At 42.6% G+C, this 22,064-nt stretch overlaps 1 protein-coding gene across 8 annotated transcripts in view; it reads left to right on the forward strand.

Moving 5' to 3' along the window:
- Window positions 1-19,101, forward strand: part of ASRGL1 (asparaginase and isoaspartyl peptidase 1) — a 74,157-nt gene extending 55,056 nt beyond the window's left edge. For 6 of the 8 annotated variants that reach the window (XM_081904920.1, XM_081904925.1, XM_081904924.1 and 3 more), the window contains 4 exons: window positions 317-471; window positions 1,711-1,829; window positions 4,314-4,424; window positions 9,142-11,065. In XM_081904920.1, the coding sequence (XP_081761046.1) occupies window positions 317-471; window positions 1,711-1,829; window positions 4,314-4,424; window positions 9,142-9,371 (615 nt within the window). In that variant the 3' untranslated portion in view covers window positions 9,372-11,065. Of the gene's footprint in view, window positions 1-316; window positions 472-1,710; window positions 1,830-4,313; window positions 4,425-6,036; window positions 6,187-9,141; window positions 11,066-18,851 lie in introns of those variants that run through there. The other 2 variants (XM_081904926.1, XM_081904927.1) reach the window with 2 other exon arrangements.
- Window positions 19,102-22,064: the final 2,963 nt, after the last annotated feature.

Genomic DNA, 22,064 nt, shown 5'->3' on the forward strand with positions numbered 1-22,064 from the left:
ATTAACAAATCATCAGTAAAACAACCACCTTCTGTAAAATACTATAAAACAGAACAACTTAAAAAATACGGTAAACAGCTCAACCACAAGAAAAGTCATGTTATAAAATTCACAAAGCATTACAGCACTCATAATCCACAAAGCAACATTAACAACATTAACAAACAACCAAAGCAAACTAAACACTGTCAATTTCACACACATGCTCTCCCCATGACTCATAGACTTTCACTCATTTTATCAAATGTCCACGGCAGCAACATGCTTGTCCAGCTATTTTGTTGAGTAGCTTCTTATTATATCTTATCTCCTTCAGACAGACCACATGCTGTTGACGGACCAGGGCGCCTCTGCCTTTGCTAGAGGCATGGGAGTTCCTGAGGTTTCTGGAGAGAAACTGATCACAGAAAGGTCACTGGAGAGATGGAAGAAAAACCTTGAGGCTGATTCGAACCCTCAACAGTTTCAAAAGCAAGTATAAAATGTTGGGTGTTGGGGGCAAAATCCTGACCACTTGAGCAAACGAAATTAAAACATGACGCGAAATGTGAAGCTACTCACATTTCTCCTCCAACATTTCTCCGATGAAAATAGGGACACCCCATTCCATAATGATAATTTTACTGCTTATACGTCATCCCAGTCACACTGGGCAGCAGCTTCTAACATAGATAAAAACATAATAAAACATGAAGCATTTTTTTTAAAGAAAACCAACCCTTCCCTATACAGGATTGCCTTCAGATAGCTTGGGTGTCAGATAACTGCACACCCTCCTACATTTTCCCAGTGAAAATAGAGACATCCTACCATACCCTCCAACATTTCTCCAATGAAAATAGGGACATCCTAAGGAAAAGTGGGACATTCCAGGATCAAATCAGAAACCAGGATGGCTTCCCTAAATCAGGGACATCCCTGGAAAATAGGGACACTTGGAGGGTCTGTACTCAAGATGGCAATATGCAGTCTTCAGATTGCGAGGCAGGATACTTCTGAATACCAGCTGCTGGGGAGCAGTAGTGGGGATTGGACTCATTTCCTGCTCGTGAGTTTTCCAGAAACATCTGACTGAACTAGAAAAGGGTTTGGTCAAATCCAGCAGTGCTGCTTAAAGTTCTCATAATATATCCCCCTATGCTGGTCAAATCTCTGCAAAACATAATGGATGTTTTTGGATGTTTTACCCGTAGACATGCAGCTTGTGAAATTTGGTCTTCCCAAGGATGCATGCCCATCAGCTGCTCACCTCATCTCTGGATTTGCTGCGCCCAGCCCATATTCCCATAGGCCACAAACCTATTCATACTTACCTGATAGTAAAAGCCTCATTGAACTCAACCTGCAGTCTTAATTTTTTGCTGGGAGCAGGGGAGGCAGCGCTGCATCTGAAGCCCTGATCTACTGATTAATTGGGGGTGGGGGATTCTTTCAATTGCACAGAAATGCTTTAGGTTATTCGGTCACATCAATTGTTCAATTGAATGGTCTTTTTATACTTGAAAAAGACTGGTCCTTCAACAGATTAAGTGCAAACTCAGAAGTGCATTAACTCCCAATACAGTTTTTTCCTTTTATGAATTCTTTGGACTGAAGACTTCCGTTGATTTTTTTTTAATACTTGGGGAAATGCTACCTGTGAGACGCTATGTTCTTTTGGCAAATGCTCTCCAGTCTTCAGCTAATTGTTTGAAATGCTATTTTTGGCAGAGACCTTGGAACAGTTGGAGCCGTTGCTATCGACAGTGCAGGAAACGTTGCTTGTGCAACATCAACTGGGGGACTCACGAACAAACGCGTAGGCCGCGTTGGTGATACAGCGTGTATAGGTAGGGGAGTGTGATAAATGGAAGAAGAGCCAGCCAGCCCTTCCTTCCCTCTCTTTCTCATATAATATGTATGATATCAGTCAAATGCATGACAGCAAAGGCTGTGATCTAAAGAATCAGTATGACGGCTTGCCGTTCCTATGGCAGCAATTCCTGCTGCCAAAGAGGCAAGCCACTTTTAAAAAACAGAACAGTGAAAGTGGGAAGTGCTGGTGCAGAAACAGCAAGCAAAGTATCGGGCTTGCAGTGACACTCCACGCTTGTGTGCACATACAAACCCGAGTTTAGTGAACGGTATGTTTTCCTGAGATGATGACTTTGTAACTTTTACATCCTGCACAATATACTTCTACAGTATATAAGATGGGTAGGGAGTGGAAAGAGCAGGATTTGGAGATTGCTTGGTTGAATACATTGCGTTTCTCTTGTAGAAACAGGCTTATAGTCGTTCTTGGGTGAGGAAGCAGCAAGGGGTGTTAAAAGGAGCCCAGGGTGTACAGTGGTACCTTGGGTTACAGACGCTTCAGGTTACAGACTCCGCTAACCCAGAAATAGTACCTCGGGTTAAGAATTTTACTTCAGGATGAGAACAGAAATCGCATGGCGGCAGTGGGAGGCCCCATTAGCTAAAGTGGTACCTCAGGTTAAGAACAGTTTCAGGTTAAGAAACCTCAGGTTAGGACCTCTGGAATGAAATAAGTTCTTAACCTGAGGTACCACTGTATTTATAGACACATAAGGAAATTTGCACGGAGAACCTTCACTTCCTGCCTCCACTTGAAATTCCAGGAAGAAATCTATTTATCAATTCATAGACTTTGAAGGGGTAAAAAACATTGCTTTGTTTTAAATTCTACTGACATTCAGGCCACCAGCAATGATTACTTGTAGATTCAGAGCCAGTGTAAACTTAGCATGCAGCTTCAAGGATGGCTTATTAGCAAATATATCATCTGTTTACTATGCAGCTGATCTAAACTTTAGTTTTGCAATTTGCAGGCTGAAAGTCAATAATGTGTGTGTAAAATACTTCTCCCCAATACCACCAAATAACAGGTCTTTGCTTAACTTTAGTAAATCTTCATTCATTTTGTTTAGACTGCGTTTTGTTTAAACAAGAAGGCATATATGTTGGGTCTGGAGAAAGGACGATTTAAAAAGCAGATGATTGTTCAGAGTTCAGCACTCCTGAGATATTAGGAGCACCATGTTAACATTGTTCAGTCATTAGCATTCTCCCATTAGAAGATTTTGCTTGGTAGTTCAGTGTATGTAGGCAACCCTCAATAGACTTGTGTGCCATCTTTCAAACACCATCCTTTCTTGATATGTTTTGAAGCTTCCCCCAAATATTTAATAGCTTCATTAGCTATTGCAAGAGAGGAAACAATTCTCTAGATATCCATCCACAAGAAACATCTTAAGAGTTTATTCATATTTTTCTGCCTTGTCATCACCAGGTCTACCACTTGGCCAGCAAATCAGTGTGCCAGTTTCACCAATTCCAACGTGGTTATATCTGAAATGATATTTAGTTAAAAGAGAAAATGAGTTGTGCTTAGTTCAGGTTCCAATTGGCTGAAGTGATGCCTGTTGTGGCTTACTTTTATGAACTAACTCATCAGTGTAGCAAGTAACCTCACCAGTGCTGCTAGCCACAGGGTGGTACAGCACTAATGACGTGTACTTACCACACTATCCCCTCAGCCTTCATAGAAAGTTCATCTGAACACTAGTGGAACTATGGTGGTACCTTGACCTTCTGGAAGAGATTTTTTGGTGGTCAAGTTACCCAGCAGTAATTTGACTTCAGGAATAATTGACACTTAATCCTTACCAATTAACATTGTATTATTGAAGTGCAAATGAACCCTTGCTCCAAATTATTGGTTAATTCCATTGATGTAGACCAGGGATGTCCAACAGGTCAATGACGATCTACTGGTAGATCACCGTGAGGTTTTGGTAGATCGCAGTTGATTGCTCCGTCCCTTTCCTTAGCGTTGGTAAAATATATTCCAGCCCCGCCTCCATTGTTGCACGATTTGCAGAATGGAAGATGGAGTTTACTTAGTGAGGCTGTTTGTTTCCGCAGCAGTCTGTTGCTGAGTGGCTGTTCCCCTTTCTCCCTTGAGCTTAGGCTTGAATTCTCAATAATCGGGGCTTTCCTCCTCCCTAAAAAAAGTTCAGCAACCTTGCCCTGAACCCCCCAAAAACGGAACTTTCCTTTTTTAAAAAAGGGGTAGATCACTGCCAGTTTTTAATTCTGTGAGTAGATCGCAGTCTCTTGGGAGTTGGCCACCCCTGATGTATTGTAGACACAAAGTGTATGCCACTTGGGTTCTTCTGCTCTTCTGCTTCACATAAGATTGGTTGCTTTTGTAACGAGCTTATGTGCAATTGGATATATCCTTGTAGTTGATTTGAGATGTTGGGTACTGTAAATGCCAGTCCTTGACTTTTTACTTTTTGCTCTTTGATCAGGAAGTGGAGGTTATGCAGATAACAATGTTGGTGCCACTTCTACTACAGGCCACGGAGAGAGCATTATGAAAGTGGTTTTGGCAAGACTTATCTTGTATCACATGGAACAAGGTAACGACAAAGGTTGCAAAGAGCACAGAACTGCTACTGTATTCCTGACAGATGTTGGTGGGAGTAGGTTGTGGTCCATTAGTTCAAAGTTGAGGACGCATACCGAGAAAGTTATTTGAATAGTAGTCAAATGTTGTGATCGGTGGAGGGTTGTGTCCAGATGATTTAAACAATGAACCTTCTGAGGGCTCAATTTGTGCTTGTCCTTATTCAGTGGCACTGGAGCAATTCAGTGGCACTGGTGTGCAATGAATAACAAACAAAAATTATTTCGTAGTTGCCTGCAACAAAGTGTTGATTGCTTTGAAAAGCTCAAGTACAAAAAAACTATGGCATCTTAGTGGTTGCATACCAAAAACAATAGGCTTTTAACTGTTGAAGGGAGTGGGTTGTTGCTGATTAATCTTATAAAACCCTTTAAAGCACCACCAGTTTCTCTAACTTCTATATTAAAAAGGAAGACATGTGAATGAAAATACCGTGTTTTTTGCTCTATATGACGCAATTTTTCCCCTTCAAAAATGAAGGGGAAATGTGTGTGTGTCCTATGGAGGGAAGACGCCATAGCCCCGCGACCCTTTCCCGGCTGGAGAGGTGATGCGCAACTATGGCAGGAGCCTCTTTAGCCGCGCGCCACCTCTCCAGCCGGGAGAGCGCGCGTGGGGCTAAAGAAGCCCCGCTTACCCTCTCCCGGCTGGAGAGGTTACACACGGCTATGGCAGGAGCCCCTTTAGCCGCGCGCCACCTCTCCAGCTGGGAGACCGCTTGCAGGGCTAAAGAAGCCATAGAAGCTTTCCGCTGCTCTCCGACCTTCTCTTTGGGGCTGGTGGTGGGCTTCCCCCCCGCCAGCCTCAAAGAGCAGGTCGAAAGGAACCTGAAGGCTGGAGAGCGAGAGGGGTCGGTGCGCACCGACCCCTCTCGCTCTCCAGGCTTCCAAGGTAGCTGCCTGAAGGTGACTAAACGCACCTTAAACGGCACCTTATTTTAGAGGGGGGAAACAAGAGGGGGAAAATTCTCCCCCTCTCTGCGCAGCGCCTCCTGCCGCTTCGCTGAAGGGGCGCTGGGCAGAGAGGGGGAGAATTTTTTTTCTTGTTCTCCCCCTCTGAAACAAGGTGTGTCCTAATGTCCGGTGCGTCCTATGGTGTGAAAAGTACGGTAAGTAGGCTGGTCTATGTATTGATTTGTGTATATTAAGTAAAAGTGTGACTATGGTAAATAGCTGGCAGCAAGGTGTTCATGTGGCTGTAATATAATCAGGCTATGGATGACTCTAGAGAGCTTTGCCTTCTATGTTATCCAAACTCTCGATTTATATTACAGCCGGTAAACATAATCAGCTGACCTACTTCTCCTGAATACACTTACAGTTGCCAGCGTGACCAGACCACCTTCTTTATTCTAAGCTGTAGTTGCAGACTGCAGATTGGTAGGATCGCCATTTAACTTCTGACACAAAACTTCAAAGAATTTTAGAGTCATATATGCAGAGGAACTGTTAAATGGAAAAGGTGGAAATTCCATTAGCATTGTATAAAATAAGTTCCAGGGAGGTTATCTGCAAATCTCAGGTTTGTAAATGTCATGGCATAGGGATCTTTCACCTCTATTTTAGCGTCCTTAACAAATGGCTTGTCACTCTGACTTAATCTACTGATAGAAAGAGTTACTGTATGAATCTGGTTTTTGGGTCAAATGCACCCCAAGATAGATGTGAAGTTACTCAGGGGGAGACATTAAGCCAACACCATTTTCAAGTAAGGAATCGTGTCTTTATTGAGATACTTCACTTTTCCAGCTGAACACTAGTTGCAAAGAAATCATCAGGGCCAACAATATCCAATAATATAAAGGACAAGCATCTACAAAAATGGTATGTGGGATCTGATTGCTTCACAGTTGTTTAAAAACATAAAACAATATATTGCTCAATTACAAGTTTAATGGGGGAATAATCCTAAGTTGTGAATTACCGTATTTTTCACCCTAAAGGACGCACTTTTTCCCCTCCAAAAATGAAGGGCAAAAGTGTGTGCGTCCTATGGGGCGAATACAGGCTTTCGCTGAAGCCTGGAAAGCAAGAGGGGTCGGTGCGCACCGACTCCTCTCGCTCTGCAGGCTTCAGGAAGCTCTGTGCAACCCTAGGGAGCCCGGCGCGAAGCCGCGCCGGGCTCCTGAGGGTTGCGCAGAGCTGCCTGTGCTCCTGGGCTCCGCACAGCTCCACGCAACCCCCCGGAGCCCGGCGCGAAGTCGCGCCGGGCTCCCGAAGGTTGCGCAAGCTCCCAGAGTGATGCTGAAGCTACGCACAGCTTCGGCATCGCTCTGGGACCCGTGCTGGGGTCGGGGGAAGCTCGGGCTTCTCCCACCCCAGCCCCGTGCCTGGAGGGGAAAATAATTTTTCCCCCTTTATTTCTCCCCCCCCCCCAAAAAAAAATCTAGGTGCGTCCTATGGGCCAGTGCGTCCTATAGGGCGAAAAATACAGTACTTGCGACAACAAATCATACAGAACTTGCAACCACAGCACTTGCTAACTAGGCAGCCTATACACAATCACCACATTTCACAACTGCATGAGCAGGCCAGACAAAACATTTACATGAAGCTTATTTTTAGTGTGTTGACCACAGAGATGATTCCTGCCCTCTTTTCGGCAGGAAAGACAGCAGTGGTTGGCTCCACCAGTTCTTTCATAACACAGGCAAATTGGTTATGTCACTGAATTTGATCAACTCCAGGCTAGAACTGCAAGAAGGAGACTTTTTGGAGTGTTCACGCCATTGTGGGTTGTTTATCTTTTAAATATAGGCATCAAAGCAGGCAGTGTCTACTACATTTGAAAACCAAAAAGGTACCCTTGGCATTTGGAAATGTAGATGGAGGTCACACTTGTCCATACCACCTTTAGTCTTATTAAAATAAAGAAGGCTCTCTTTCTTGAAGGTAATGAAGAAAGGAGAATCTACAGTTAATTACATCCTTGCACTCTTACTTGATTTTGGAAATGTGCACAGTAGCTTTCAGCCCCTCCTAACCATGCTACACAATTCAGGCTGCACAGTACTACAAGTGAAGAGCAGGTGCTCCATTGAAGGGTAGAAACTGAATGATCCTTTTTGCAATAGTTGGAATGTTTAAGCGTTATTATGGCAGCTGTTGCCTGGATGAAAATAATCCTTCCTGTTAGTGTTTATAAAGGCTGGGCTTTGGTTTCTAAGCATGAGAATAGTTTCCATTCTGGGGTATCTGGGTTTCGTTTTTATGAAGAGGAAGGGCAAAATCTGAAAGCAGTTGTTATGCTTGTCTGAGTTACAATATGACACCTGATGCATTTGTAATACTTAAGACCGAGCAATATACAATGCACCAGTGGATCTGAGATTATAAATTGTGGATAACGACATGAATTTTATTTGGCTTGTTTGCTATGCACATGCACACAAGATGGGTTTTGTTTACAGGGCATCATGTCATCTTTAAAACTGATTAAACGTTACTGCTGTCTCTGATGACATGCTTACATTGTACACTTGAATTAAACAATGTCTGAAGGTCTCAGTTTGCGGACCTACCAAAAACATATATAGATATATATAAAACAACAGTGACAAAATAATCCCACAATGATACTTTGGTTTGTATTGGGATTCAATGGTATCATAAGTTCTGGTGATTGTCAATGTCCTTTGAAGTTTTTTCTTGCCAATTTACCAACAACTAAAACTAAAACAACAACTAAAACAAATCCGGTGGGAAGGTAAACGGCGTTTCCGTGCCCTGCTCTGGTTCTCCAGAAGCGGCTTAGTCATGCTGGCCACATGACCCGGAAGCCATACGCTGGCTCCCTCAGCCAGTAAAGCGAGATGAGCACCGCAACCCCAGAGTCGTCCATGACTGGACCTAATGGCCAGGGGTCCCTTTACCTTTAAAACAAATCCATATATAAGAGAGAGCACATTTGAGGACCAGACAAAGCACAGAATGGTTTCTATGTTGTTGTGCCCCATGATACAATTAGGCCCATCAGTTGTATTTATCACCTTTTATTTCCCTTTCTTTTTAGCAAAGCAAAGAAATAGAAAGTCATTTGTGGTATTCTATCTATCATTAGAACAGCTGACTAATGGAACTCAGTTGTAGAAAGGCTGTGGAATCTCCTTCATTTTAAGGTATTTAATAAGAGCTGGAGGAATGATTCTCAGGAATAGCAAGGTATAGTGAACATAGCTAGAATTTGGAGTAGGGGGCCATAAACCATCTGGCTTTGATTCGGTAAGTTGGTGTACTATTCGCAAAGAGAGTTTTGCAATGTCTTGTTGGAGAGGGGTCAGGAATTCTCTGATACTTTTTTATTGGCTGTTGGGATCTAAAAGTTTTCTTAGATTTGCACAAGGGGATTTGATTATCTCTGTAGAATTCCCCCCCCCCAAAAAAAACCCAACCCAGGTTTAACCTGTGTTTGAAACACTTGTTTCAAAAGAAGCTTGGTAGGCCACTGTTTGAGTAAAAAACAAACCTAATGGCCTCTTATACTCATGGAGCTACTCACGTACTTTTGGGATCATGCCCACCATGTTTAAGAGATATTATTGGATGAATTGTAGCTGCTGCAAAAGCCTGTTATTGGCTAATCTGGAAAGATTCAAGGCCACCCTTTCAGCCTGAATTGGTTTTGCTCAAAATTATTTAATTTCTGACGTGTTTTTGAACTTCCCCCCCCAGGAAAATCACCAGGAGATGCTGCTGACTCTGCCCTAGATTGCATGAAAACTAGAGTCGGGGGATTGGGTGGTGTCATTGTGATCAGCAATTCAGGAGACTGGGCTGCACGATGCTCCACCCAGGAGATGTCCTGGGCTACAGTCAAGGATGACCAACTGCACTATGGCATTCATGCTGGGGAGTGGCACACACAACCTGCCGAAGAAGCTATTAGCTCCCTGGGATGCTAAGCAGAAGTGAAGGAAGTGGAAGTAACGCAGCACAATCAAGATTATAGACCTTTGTCGGAAACTGAATCTGTTGTCCCCTTTCTGAAAGGACCTTCTCACCAAATTTCAGTTCAGATATTCACAGTGCTGGTCTTTTTACAGCCAAGCTAAAATCTAGAAGGAGACATAGTGGGCTTAAGGATGGCTTATGTGAGCATGTATAAGATATCCAAAGGTTTGGTTTCTTAGTCACACAACTGAATTGCAGAAAGTCACTATGCACATCTTCATTGGGGTGTATTTGATGAGATATGCAGTCTTCACAATGGCCATTATATTGAAGGCAGCTTCTCCTATAATGTGATAATTCTTGGAAACCAGTGTCCATGATAGACCAAATGTAGTCTGCTGCCCCAGATCACACTTTCGCTTTTATCTTATGTACCCATGTCACAGTCCTCTGTATCCCTCCATCATGCCTCCCTTGAACTGCTCACCTGGGCCTGCTCACACCTTGCCTGCCTCTGTCTCTGTTCTCTGGATCTCTCCTGAGCCTGTGTGGTGGTGTGGTTAAGAGCAGTAGACTCATAATCTGGTGAACTGGGTTCGCGTCCCCGCTCCTCCACATGCAGCTGCTGGGTGACCTTGGGCCAGTCACACTTCTCTGAAGTCTCTCAGCCCCACTCACCTCACAGAGTGTTTCTTGTGGGGGAGGAAGGGAAAGGAGATTATTAGCCGCTTTGAGACTCCTTAGGGTAGTGATAAAGCGAGATGTCAAATCCAAAGACTTTGTCGTCGTCTTCTTCTCTCCTACTCCTACCCACCTTTCCTGGGCCACTTGCCTAGGTCATTATGCTGCCCATCTTCCAATTCCCTCGCCTAGACCTGCATCTCCATCCTCTGGATCCCTTCTACTCGCTTTGCCTTGGCCGTCCACACTGCTGCTTGTAGTGCCACCTGTCTGTGGTGAAGTAAACTGCAGCATGATAACAACCCTGTGGTTTTATATACTGGAGGGAAAATCTTAGAATCTTGGAAGGGACCTTGAGGATCATCTAGTTCCACACTCCGTTCATTTCAGGAGCATTTGTTATGTAAACTTTGAGAAGAACTGGGATGATCACAACCATAGGTTACTCCCAAATACTGTAACTGAAATATTAAGAAATTTGCTTACATTGTTTTCCTACTTACAATCAGTACAGAAAAGAAATTAGGGACATAATAATTCTCATGTTTAGGGAAACATGCAAAAGAATTCAAAGTTTTGTTTTGAGATAGCAGACTTTCATGTGATTGTATGACAAGTCAAAGGCCAAGTCAAATAATATGATAGGTGTCTTTCTTAAAGTAGTATATTAATTGTAAGAATAAGCTGCTGTGCATAAAGTTGCACTAGTGTTTATATGGTAATATGTTTTTTGAGGTACTTATAGTACCGAAATAGAAATTTACAGAGTGAAATGTATTTTCTCATGATAATACTTACAAGGAAGATGCTTCATTTTTAGATAAGATATTTGTAATTTTATCCCTTGCTTTTTCTTTTATTCTTTTCATGCTAATGCAATTCAATAATTTAAGTCTTATTTAGATATTGCCTTGATCCTATACCACGTTTTCCATCTGGGAAATAATCAGTGCTGTGTTGATGCACAACATGTTCTTATGAAAATAAATGCCAATAAAATCTAGTACAGTGTATTTTAAAAGTATGCATGCTTTATGGCTCAAGTGTATTGTTTAGCTAATCAAATTTCCATTAAATGACACACACACATGCATTTTTTTCAGAACATCAAGAGCAGATTCAAGTTTATTGTTGATAAGCCTTTCACGGAAGCAAAAACAATACTGTGATTTTAAAATATTTAATATTTACAGCACATGACTGGAGTACTCCTTTTATCTGTGAAATATCAACAGCCATTTCTTTAAGTAGCAGATTCCCCCTTCCACTCTATTAAAATATTCATTTTTAAAATTAAGGCAATTATTTTAATTGTAGAATCTGTGGTGTAACAGTTCATACCTTTAACAAGATATCCTCATAATGGGAGAACATACCTTTCCTTGCCTTTGGATTTGTTCAACTTTGAGAGGCACCATTTTAACATGATATGAGTTGGAGGGCTGCTTCTAAATTGCACTAGAACAAATAAACATGATACCTCTAATTGGGGAGGTGCCTCTGCCGTGCCTTTCAAGAACCAGCCCTGTCAGACTTGCGTCACATCTCCCAAACAGTCACATCCTCCCTAGTGACAATGCCTAATGAATTCCTAGGACAGGCCATTCCTTACATTCATTTAACTTGGCAGTCATCCAGCGTGGTTGCTGTTGTGACTTCTTGGCCTGACTTGCTGATCCGGGGTGGGGGGGGGGTGCATTCCCTCCCTGCAAAAGTTCAGCTTCCTGTCTATCCACATAGTTCAGATCACAGTACACAAAATATCTGCATGCCCCCCCCCTTGGGACACTTGCCTTTTCTTGCCCTTGTTTCCTTCTTTATCTGCCCCCTCCCCTTCCCCCAGCAACTTGCTTTTAAACCTTGGAAATATTGCAAAAGCAGTTTCTGATCTGGCATGCTGGTGTGGGCGGGTGAGTTCCATATTGCTGTGTCTTGCTGCATTCTTTAGTCAATGTTCCATGGCAGAATGCCATTTCACTCATGGTTTAGAAAATAAAACATTGCATAAGAGGTTGATTTTTTCCCCTCTTAAATTTCCCACTAGCCAATATATAGATGGAGGGAAATCCTCACAAAATAATTAAGGGGAGAAAAATGTATTTCTGTTTCCCTCTGCCCTGCTCACACACCCTCACCTCCCCAGTTTTCACATGTCTTGACTCTGCCTCTTTGCTGCTGGATTCTGTACTATTGTCAGATTTTTGCCTTTTAAGACTTAGGGCATCACCATGATTTGCTTTGGAGTCTCAGGCTTTGGGATCGAAGACTTGGTAACCCTGTTCATGAGTGAATTCGCAAGATACTTCATTTTTGTTTGATTTATATGACATAAATTTCAGTGGGTGGTTAATTAATAAATAATTCCTGGTGTGACTCAGATTGCACTGCTGTTCACGCAACATCACAACAGGTACAAAGGTAAGGAAAAGAGGAGAGGAGGGGAAATCCTATACATGTTTTTGGACATACCTAATGAGTTCCCTGGTGTTCTGTAGTTCCTAAATCTATTAGCAGGAGGATTAGGAACTGATTTGACTCAATAAGCATCCTAGGATTACCCTTTCTGCTGAACTTTCTGGATTCAAACTGTTTTTGATTGCATTGCAGATCTCTCTTTCACTCACTCACTTCAAAGGTCCCAATTTTTTGCACTTACCAATGAATTATCAGTGCCTTGCTGTGTTGTAAATAAAATGTGTGCATCAGTTCTCGAGCTCACACTTCTGACCCTTTATCTCTATGGCTTCACTTAAAGTTTAAACCATGTAATGCATTGTAGCATGCAGCTCATTAAGTACTTGGGTGCACTCAGACATAAAGAGCATTGCCCATTATGCATGCCTGGCAACATAGCAAGCTATCTGCTTAGCAACACCGACCCTCACGGAACCCGTTGTTCCAGTGTGGAGGACCTTGCTGTATATTTTGCATAATTCCAGTTTAATTGGAATAGTTATGGTGTGGCGTATGAACTAAAGCACAGCCAGTGGTCATCCTCCATTACTTGGTGGCAATAGATCATTTAGCCTTTGTGTTTGTTGTGCATTCATGACATCATCTGGTTATGGCCCAAAGTAAACAGCAGATTTTATTGCTGTTTTAATATTTTCAGTGGTGGGCTGGATTAGGGCCAGCAAATGTGAGTCTGAATCTGGGCAAGATGGAGGCCCTGAGGGTGGGTGGCTCCTAAGTCCGGATCATTGGTCAATTACCTGCTTTGGACAAGGTCATACTTCCACTGAAGGATCGGGCTTATAGTCTAGGGGTGCTCCTAGATCCAACTCTGTTGCTAGAGGCCCAGGTGACCTCAATGGCTATGAGCTTCCACTGGTAAACAGTTGCGGCCATTTTTTGACTGGGATAACCTGATTAGTGACAATCATGCACTGGTACCCTCCAGATTGGATTACTGCCATGTGCTGCCTGTGGGGCGGCTCTTGATGTTGGTCTGGAAGCTGTAGCTAACGCACTGGGGCAGGCTGTATTGCTCCCATGTGTTGCACCCCTACTACAGATTTCCACCAGCTGCCAATTAGCTACTGGGCTAAATCAGCTAGGAATCTTGCCCTTAGTGTGGTAGAATGTGCTCTTCAGAATTCCCTTGTTACGTAATAGACCTTTATCTGCCATCATGCCTTTTAAGTGGATATATTTATTCCAGTCCACATCTACATTGGAACTATTTTAAACTTTTTATATACGGAATTGTTTTTAATTTTTTGTTTTGTTTCATAGATGTAACTTTTGTTTTTATAATTGTATGTTTTATTGTTATAACCTCTCATGCAGGCATAGGCAAACTCGGCCCTCCAGATGTTTTCGGACTACAACTCTCATAAACCCTGACCACTGGTCCTGTTAGCTAGGGATGTTGAGAGTTGTAGTCCCAAAACATCTGGAGGGCTGAGTTTGCCTATGCCTGCTCTCATGGGACCCTATGGTAAAGGGCAGGTAAAAAATAAAATCTAATAAAATCAATCAATCAATCAAAAATGAAAATCAAATCTGTACCTCAGCATCTCCTATGTTGCTAGAGGAAACAATCGGATCTTTGCAGAAAGCTAAAGTCATTACAGTAGCTTGCAACCTTTCAACAAACATGTAGAATCTGAATGTTCAGAATCTTAGAAACTAATGAAGTTACAGTGTTCTCTTTAACTCAATCAATGGAAAGTTGCTTTAGAATCTATAGGTAATATTTCTTTTGGTTTAAAATTGAGATTGATTCCACAAATATTGATGTTCTGAGCATATTGGATCCCACACCACCTTCATAGGAAGGAATTGGCTGGTTCAGATAGATGACAGGACTGAGACAATAAAAGGGTGAAGCCTCCCTTTAGGACTATATCAACTCAAACTAGAAGAAAAATGCTCGCACTTGTATAGTAGTGGTATTTAACTCTCAGAAGAGTCTCACTCATTTTTAAAACATCTGTGGCAACCTGTTGGAAGGGCTGCCGAGATTTGGGCCAAGATGCGGTGGAGTTATCAAAAGGTGCAAACATTTTGGGCTGCGATGTTCTCAAGAAATGGAAACCATTACCAAGCAGTCCATAGGTATATTACCCCACTTAGCGTTATTGACATTGATGTGGCTAATGCAGACCTAAACTGCAAAGAATTGAATGGGCCACTTTTTAATGGCAGCACGTATAGTGAAAACCCTGGCCTGAAAAGCACTAGAATAAATTTATTTAGACAAATGGTAGGGACAGGTATGGCAAATGGTCATCCTGGAAAAGTTGAGCCATGTTATGAAGGTGTATTGAGGGCAAAATAAACATGAGAAATATTGGGTGGTTGGGCAAAACTTTATTGTGTCCACAAATCATAGGGAACACAGGCAGCCATTTTGCCTTTTGTTCTGTTTATGAAATGGATAAGTAATGAAAACGCTGCAAAACAATTGCAAAACTTTGGTACTGGTTTGGAGTGAATCGGAGAATGTTGGATTTCTGGGTGTTAATTGGTTTGATGTACCAATTACTCTGTTTGGGTAGGTGCTGCAAAATGTGGAGATCGCACTGCAAATCACTGCAAAAGGACTACAAAACATTGGCGTTGGAGAGGATCCCAGATTTCAAGGTTCAAAGTTGATGAAGCTGTATGGCAGTATGTATTCGCCTTGAGTGAACAATACTGACTTCAAAATAACCTGTTTCAATAGTATGGGGAACATAGAATGTGTCTTTTGAATGAGGAACTTTAACTTTTATTTCTCAGTGTCTCGCCAAACTAGAAAACAATGGGAAAGGGAGAGGAATGGTTGCCATTGCCCTAATTTTCAAGTGTGTGTGTGTGTGTGTTTGTAAATTCCTCCCTTGGGCCTTCAGAATGACATTTGACTGCATGAAATATATGCATAAATGCTGAATTAGCATTTGTAAAAAAGGATTTGTAAAAGGAGCCTCTGGAAACATCTACATTTCAAACTAAGATAGACAGTGGCAGAATTGTTGAAGAAGCTATTGCATTGTAATCGTCTGTTAATTAAGAATAGTCACAAAACAGCTATGATTTCCATTTATTTAACAGCTTGAGATCATCTTCTTGCTAGCTTCACTTGGAACAATGTGTAAGTAAAAAATGGTGACTGTTCATTTGCTTCATAAACAGGTCGAACAGTAGTGTGTGTGTGGTTGTGGTTGTTGTTTTTATGGGGAAAAAACCCTGAAACAAAAACCCTGCTACATGCAGTAGCTCTACGTTTGTTTGTCTGAGAGCCAAAGGCGTACTGAATTTGTGACCACCCGAAAAGAAGTTTCCTTAGCAATTACAGGCATGTGAAAGTCAAAGCTTCCTTTCCTCCTCATGTGACCTTTTCCCCAACCAGTTCAATAGCAATGAATTCCAAGCACCCACGGCGTTCATGAATTGATAAACAATGCTTTGTCAAGTAGTCCAAGCATTTCTGCCTTCATTACTGTGAAATTTGAGTTTTATTCTCTCTCCTACACCCTTCCAGACTCTTAACATGGTCCACAAGCGCATTTTCTTTTGAAATCAAATGGCACCAAGCATGCAAATATACGTGTGGGAAATGTCCAAGCACGTGGGGCCTAAAAGTGCCAAACTGCTAGCTGGATTGCGCCTCTGCTATTTCTTATCAATCACTTGGCATGTGTTCCATCCTCTCCTGTGCAACATTCAAAGTCAACATAGGACTAAGCTGCTGGTGGAATCTGTTTTGTCTTGCCTATGCGAAGTGGATAGAGCACAGCTGGTGCTGCAGTCGCTTTGACCCCTGTGCTTGTAAGTAACAGACCTTGCATACTCCACAGGGAAGAGGCGGTTGGTTGCTGAAGAAACAGCAGTAACTACTTTCAGGACAGCGTTTCTCCTCCTACAACAGCATTAATAGTTAAAGGGTTTCATGGTAGGACACTTGGGTCCTGCACTGCACTTCTTCGATTTAAATTTAACTTCTTTGCTTGAAAAGGCAACTCCAGTTCACAGATTAACAGAAACAAAATACAGGGTTGTGGGGGCAGTTTGGGGCTTTTATTGGAGATCCCTAATCCTAGGACCTGTGGTGAATTAAGGCTGTTGAGACCCAGGCCACTAGGCTTTGTAATATTTAGTAAGCTGTGCTGGAGAATGGTGTATGAAATAAGGAGCGTAGTAATCACCTCCTGAGCTGTTTGCTTTACATGCAAGGTGTGCTACACTTTAAAAAGGTATCATATTTTTCTGTGTATAAGATGATTTTTTTTGCCTCCCAATAAAGTCAAAAATTGGGGGTCGTCTTATACATGGATGGTGAATGCACAGGGGCTCAGGTTCAGACTCTGGTGCAAGTAGCCTGGGCTTGGGTTCGAGCTCTGTCGCGGGCAGCCCAGGCTCAGGTTAGGCTTTAGGATTTACAGAAGCATTGGAGAGTGGGATGGAGTCAGAGGAAGACCCTGCTGAGGTAAGGGTTGTCATATTCCAAAAAGTGAAAATCTGGACACAAAAGTTGTTGAGCACATGCTTGTATGTGTGAAGGATGACGTTGATGTGTTGGGGTTTTTTGTGCTGATAGTGCAGAATGACACGTCTATCTATCAGTTGTCTGGTAGAATTTAATAACATGCGACTCATGTTCTTAATGGAGAAACATGCAACCCTCCTCTCTTCTGAGTCTGTATTACTAATATCTAAAGAAACAGCTCACACAAAGAGCTATTGTTAAAGTGCTTCATTCTGGAGTGCTTTGATTGTTGTGTTATGTACAGAACACTGTAATTAATTTAACAACAGGTCCTTTGAAGGTCAAATTGCCACTTTGAATATCAATGTGTCCAATGTACTGAATACATTTAGGGGCACTCTTTATATCTTGCACCTCTCCTAAAGTGTCTGTGTTTGGATGACACAGAATAGAATACTTTCAAAATTAAAATCTGGCAGTGATCTACGCCTGTTTTTTAGGGGTTCGGGTCAAAGTTGTTAAATCGCTCAACTGAACAGCGCTGTGGAAGCATTTTGCCTCACAGCAATAACTCCATCTTCCGAGATCAAGAGAAAATCCAGGCAAGGGAGAGGGGTGGGGCCGGGTGCTCTTAGGCAAAAGCAAAGGAAAATGAGCCCACAATCGACTGCAACCAGTCGATCCCGGTGGACCTGTTGGACATCCCTGCCATAAGGAAACATGGACCCTGAGAAAGCATGCCTGGAATCCCTAAACACTCACATTGCTCAGAGATTGGGGTGGCATGCAACAGTGGTCATCTTGGTATGATGCCAACATACTAAATATGTTTGTGTGTAGTACTTATCCCTTTTAATGGCACATAGTACTAATACGTACAATGCTTGTGTTTTGTTAAAATTTTGACAAGAAGTATAATCTCTGGCAGGAGTCCAGTCATTTTTTCCTGACCATAAGGTCTCTGCTTTGCTGCTTTCTTGAATACAGAACTATCCTTGTTCAACTCATAGCCATAACAAAACAGCTTCATTTCCAAAAGTCTGAAAGTTAGTATTTGTGTAAACAGAAATCTTGCATCAACTGTTTTAGTCCCATGAAAAGTGGGAGACTATATATAGCATGTGACTTTGCTGATTAATATTTATATGCAAACATACTTTGCAAAACAGTACCAACATGACAGGAAAGAGACTGCTTCGTGTTAAAGACTACCAGTGGCAATATGCAATGTTTTTGAACTTAGTCCCAAGGTCACTTTTATGAACCTTGTTTTATCCCAAATGGGGTCTATGTGGACTATTTTTCCTCTCTGCTTTCCTTTTAATTATGTAGCCACTCTTTTAAACAGTGAGCATTGTTTCCTCTTAGTTATTTTGTCTGGCAGTATACCAGATATTGCCAGATATGCCAACTATCTACTGGAGAACTTTCAGAGTGTACTGTAAGCAGGTGTACTTAGTCCTCTTCAAATGAACACATAATAGATACAAGCACAAACCCAAGAGTGTTTGGAGTTCCAACAATGCATACAGGGATGCAGACATACAATGTTTTTGTTAAGTGTATTCTAATGTGGAAATAACCATAATCCGGTAGTCACCAGTTCTGCAAACATTTTTTTTTTGGGGGGGGGAGGCTGGTAATTGTGGGTGTGCAAGTGTTCTGGAGATCAACCTGCAAAACTGAAGAAACTGATACTTTTCAAATACCATTCAGTGTCTTTTGCTCATTAGCAGTGTAATGTATGCAGTCTTAATTAAATCTATTCAAGCTTGCGTACTGAATCAGAACAAGAGTGTATTTCCTTTCCTGGCCTCCTACGCAGCAACTCTGATGCAACTTGTATGCCTAGTTTTTCAAAAGTCTTGTTTAACCACTTCTTTTCCTTTTGTTCCAGTTTTTCCTCACTGCACCATCGCTGTGAAACACTTAGCGGAGGATGAATTCTATTCACAAATCATGTATATATGCATGTGAGCTCAAGTCCACTGCCTACTTTGTATTTGGGTGATGACTTTTGGTGGCAAATATATCATCACCTCTTCATCTCGTTGCTGCAAAGAAAATAAGTAGCTTATGGCAGCAGATTTTATTAAGTAACAACTCATGTTAATTAAGGAAAGAATAAAGCTTCTTTGACATGGAAAGTTCCTTGCTGTCTGACTTACTAAAGGACAGGTCACTCCGCTGAATATTCTACCATTCTAATTTCTGCAACATAACTGTAATAATAAATGATGGTTACAAGCTTGGGAAACAACACATTCAATACTAACTTGTACTTAAGAGTGTTGTACACAAGCTTTTACCTTAAAGCATTACTGATTACAAATAGAAACTCAGCGGTTGGTTCTGTGAACAACAATTTGCATGGATTCTGTCAAGTTGTTGAGGTTTACTATCATGGAAACAAATCCTATAGCTTTGGAAGACGGAAGTCAAGATCAAATAATGTGTATTCAGGCAACAGAGGTTTCAAAATGTTTGACATTTGTTCCACTTTCCTCTGTTGTTCCACTTTCCTCTGTTGGTTTGAAGTATTAAGGTACTGCTAACACCCTCTTCACTCACAACTCCAGCCATATGGGTGCCACTTTCCCATAGTGCCCTCTCATGTAGCTGAGATATGTTTATGACTGTTGCAATCATGTCGGGTTTTCCACACCGAATTAACATCCTATCAGGACAGTGGGTAATACCCACATGATCTGGACTGCCCACATTTGCTGGATCTACACACATACTACAGCCACAGAGAGAAACACAATGACCTGATTTGCACAAGACACCAAACCATGTTTATTAAACAATGGTTTATCAAACCATGGTTTGCCTGAACTCTTTAATGTTTAATGCCAACCAACCACAACCTGAAGCTATGGTTTGCTGCTGGCTTGTGAACCTTGGTTTAACTATGGGTTGGTATTATGTGTGATTTTGGCACACTTTGTTAACTATTTGTTTGGCCGGCCAGCCACAGATGCTTTCCAAGGTACAAAAGCATAAGGCAAGAGTACAGTAGTTGGAAAGCAAACCAAGCTTTGGAGATGCAAACCGTGGTTTGCTAACAGTATGTGCAATCCATGTCAATGGGTTAGCATGTTTTATGCAGCCAGGTGCATGAGGAGGGGCTCAATCTGTCTTAGCTATCTACTCCAGTATGCTTGGAACCATAGTCAGCAGCAATTTGTACAGACTAATGTTGTCAAATGTTTATGCACGGAAGCTTGGTGCCTTTAACAACCATATGAAGGTTCATACCAACTACGTTCTCCTTCCCACAACTCCATATTATGCCATTTGTTATGCCCTCCCCTTAAAAAAACAAGCAACATGTTTTCCCTATACAGTGAAGAGCCCGGTGAAAATATCTGGTTGTGTTTTGTTTTGTTTTAAAGAATGATTTAGTAAGTATACCCACTGTATATTTAGTTAAATTGTTTAGTGAACCACTCATTGCCACAAAGGCAGTTTACTCAGATTTTGCAAAACAGCATACCCAATATCCCCCAATATAAAAATATTTATTAGAATTTCAAGGGGTGGGAGTGGGGAAGGACATAAGTTGAATTACACAAGTAAAAAATAAAAAAATTAAACCCACACTCACTCAGATTTTGTCAATTGGCCCCAGCGAATCATTATGCATTCCTCATTCTCCATTTGCCACAAAATTCCCAACTGTTCAGGACAGCTTTAATCAACCTACTACACAAAGTCCAGATTTAGGGGAAGCGGCTAATTTCTGTCTTGCACAACTAAGCACGTCTCTTAACTTTCTTCCTCGACCCTTATTCAACACCCTTTCCTCAGAAGATAATAAGATCAAAGACCCGCGTAACAACACAAACGGGTTTCAGTAGGCACACGTTCTGCCTGAAGCCAAAACAAAAAATTCCTTCCAGTAGCACCTTAAAGACCAACTAAGTTAGTTCTTGGTATGAGCTTTCGTGTGCATGCACACTTCTTCAGTGTGAAGAAGCCAGACGTTCTTGCAGCTCCTCACCATCATGTGCCGTATTACATTCCAGCCGTGTCCTTTATTCGCCCCCCCGCGCGCACCCACCCGCTCTGCCCACCGAAAGCACTTCCAAATACTGTAAATACCGCCACAACCAGCAACTAGTACGGCGGCGGCCGCCTTTCTCCCAGCCTCTTCCACAGCTGTTCGACCCTATTAGACCACCGCGGCTGGAAGAGTTCCGAATGGAGCGAGAGGGGAAGAGGGAGCATTCTACGTATTCCCTTTCCTACTGGTCCGTGGCGGCGGGACTCTCCGGGCTCCCGACGTTTCATTGGCTAACACGTTCCTCTTCTCCCCACCCTGGAGCTAATTGGTGGAGCTTGAGCGTGGAGAGGATGGAATCCCGGGTACGAGGCGTGCATATGTGTATGTGTGGAGGGCTCGGGGTGCAAAGCAGAAACTGACCCGCCCTGCTGGTCACCTGCAACAAACACATTTATACACATACACATATATGCATATTCTCTAACACACACATATGTGTCGGTTATATATACATATGGGTATGTATATGTATGGATTGGGATTGACTTTTAACAGGGCGCGCGCGCACACAGACGCACTGTGCCTGCGTGAAGGCGGTTCTGTGCACACCCGGGAGGGCGCGGGTGTTTGGAGAGAGCGCGCCGCATTTTCCTTGCATTGCTACGCAGGGCTCCCTCTGAAGGGGATTCGCGGCTGAAACCGAGGGAGTTTGCAGCTGTCAAGGGGAGGTGGAGGGGCTCCTGTAGTTGAAGCAAGAGAAACAAAGAACATGGCGAGGCATTACAAGCAAAGCGAAGAAGAGGTGGAGTCTGAGGTGACGGGAACCGAGTTTCTTCCCGCCCCTTGGGAAGCAGGCGGGCGGCGGGGGGGGGGGGGAAGGAGAAGGGAAGGACAGTCGGAGGGGAGGACCGTGGCAAGCCGGCGGGGCTCCCGGATGAGGAAAAGCGAGCAGGGGCGAGTTTTGTTTGTGGCAGTTTCGGGAGGAGGAGGGGGCTACACGTGACGCGTTTGGCGCTCAAGTTGCGCGATTTGTTTCATTTCCCCTTAAGTGCAACAACTGCAAGTAAGAGTGGGAGGGAGCGCGCCAGGATCCGTCCCTTG

This window comes from Podarcis melisellensis, assembly GCF_964234715.1.
Source record: "Podarcis melisellensis genome assembly, chromosome: 3".
In the NCBI taxonomy this organism is placed as follows: domain Eukaryota; kingdom Metazoa; phylum Chordata; class Lepidosauria; order Squamata; family Lacertidae; genus Podarcis; species Podarcis melisellensis.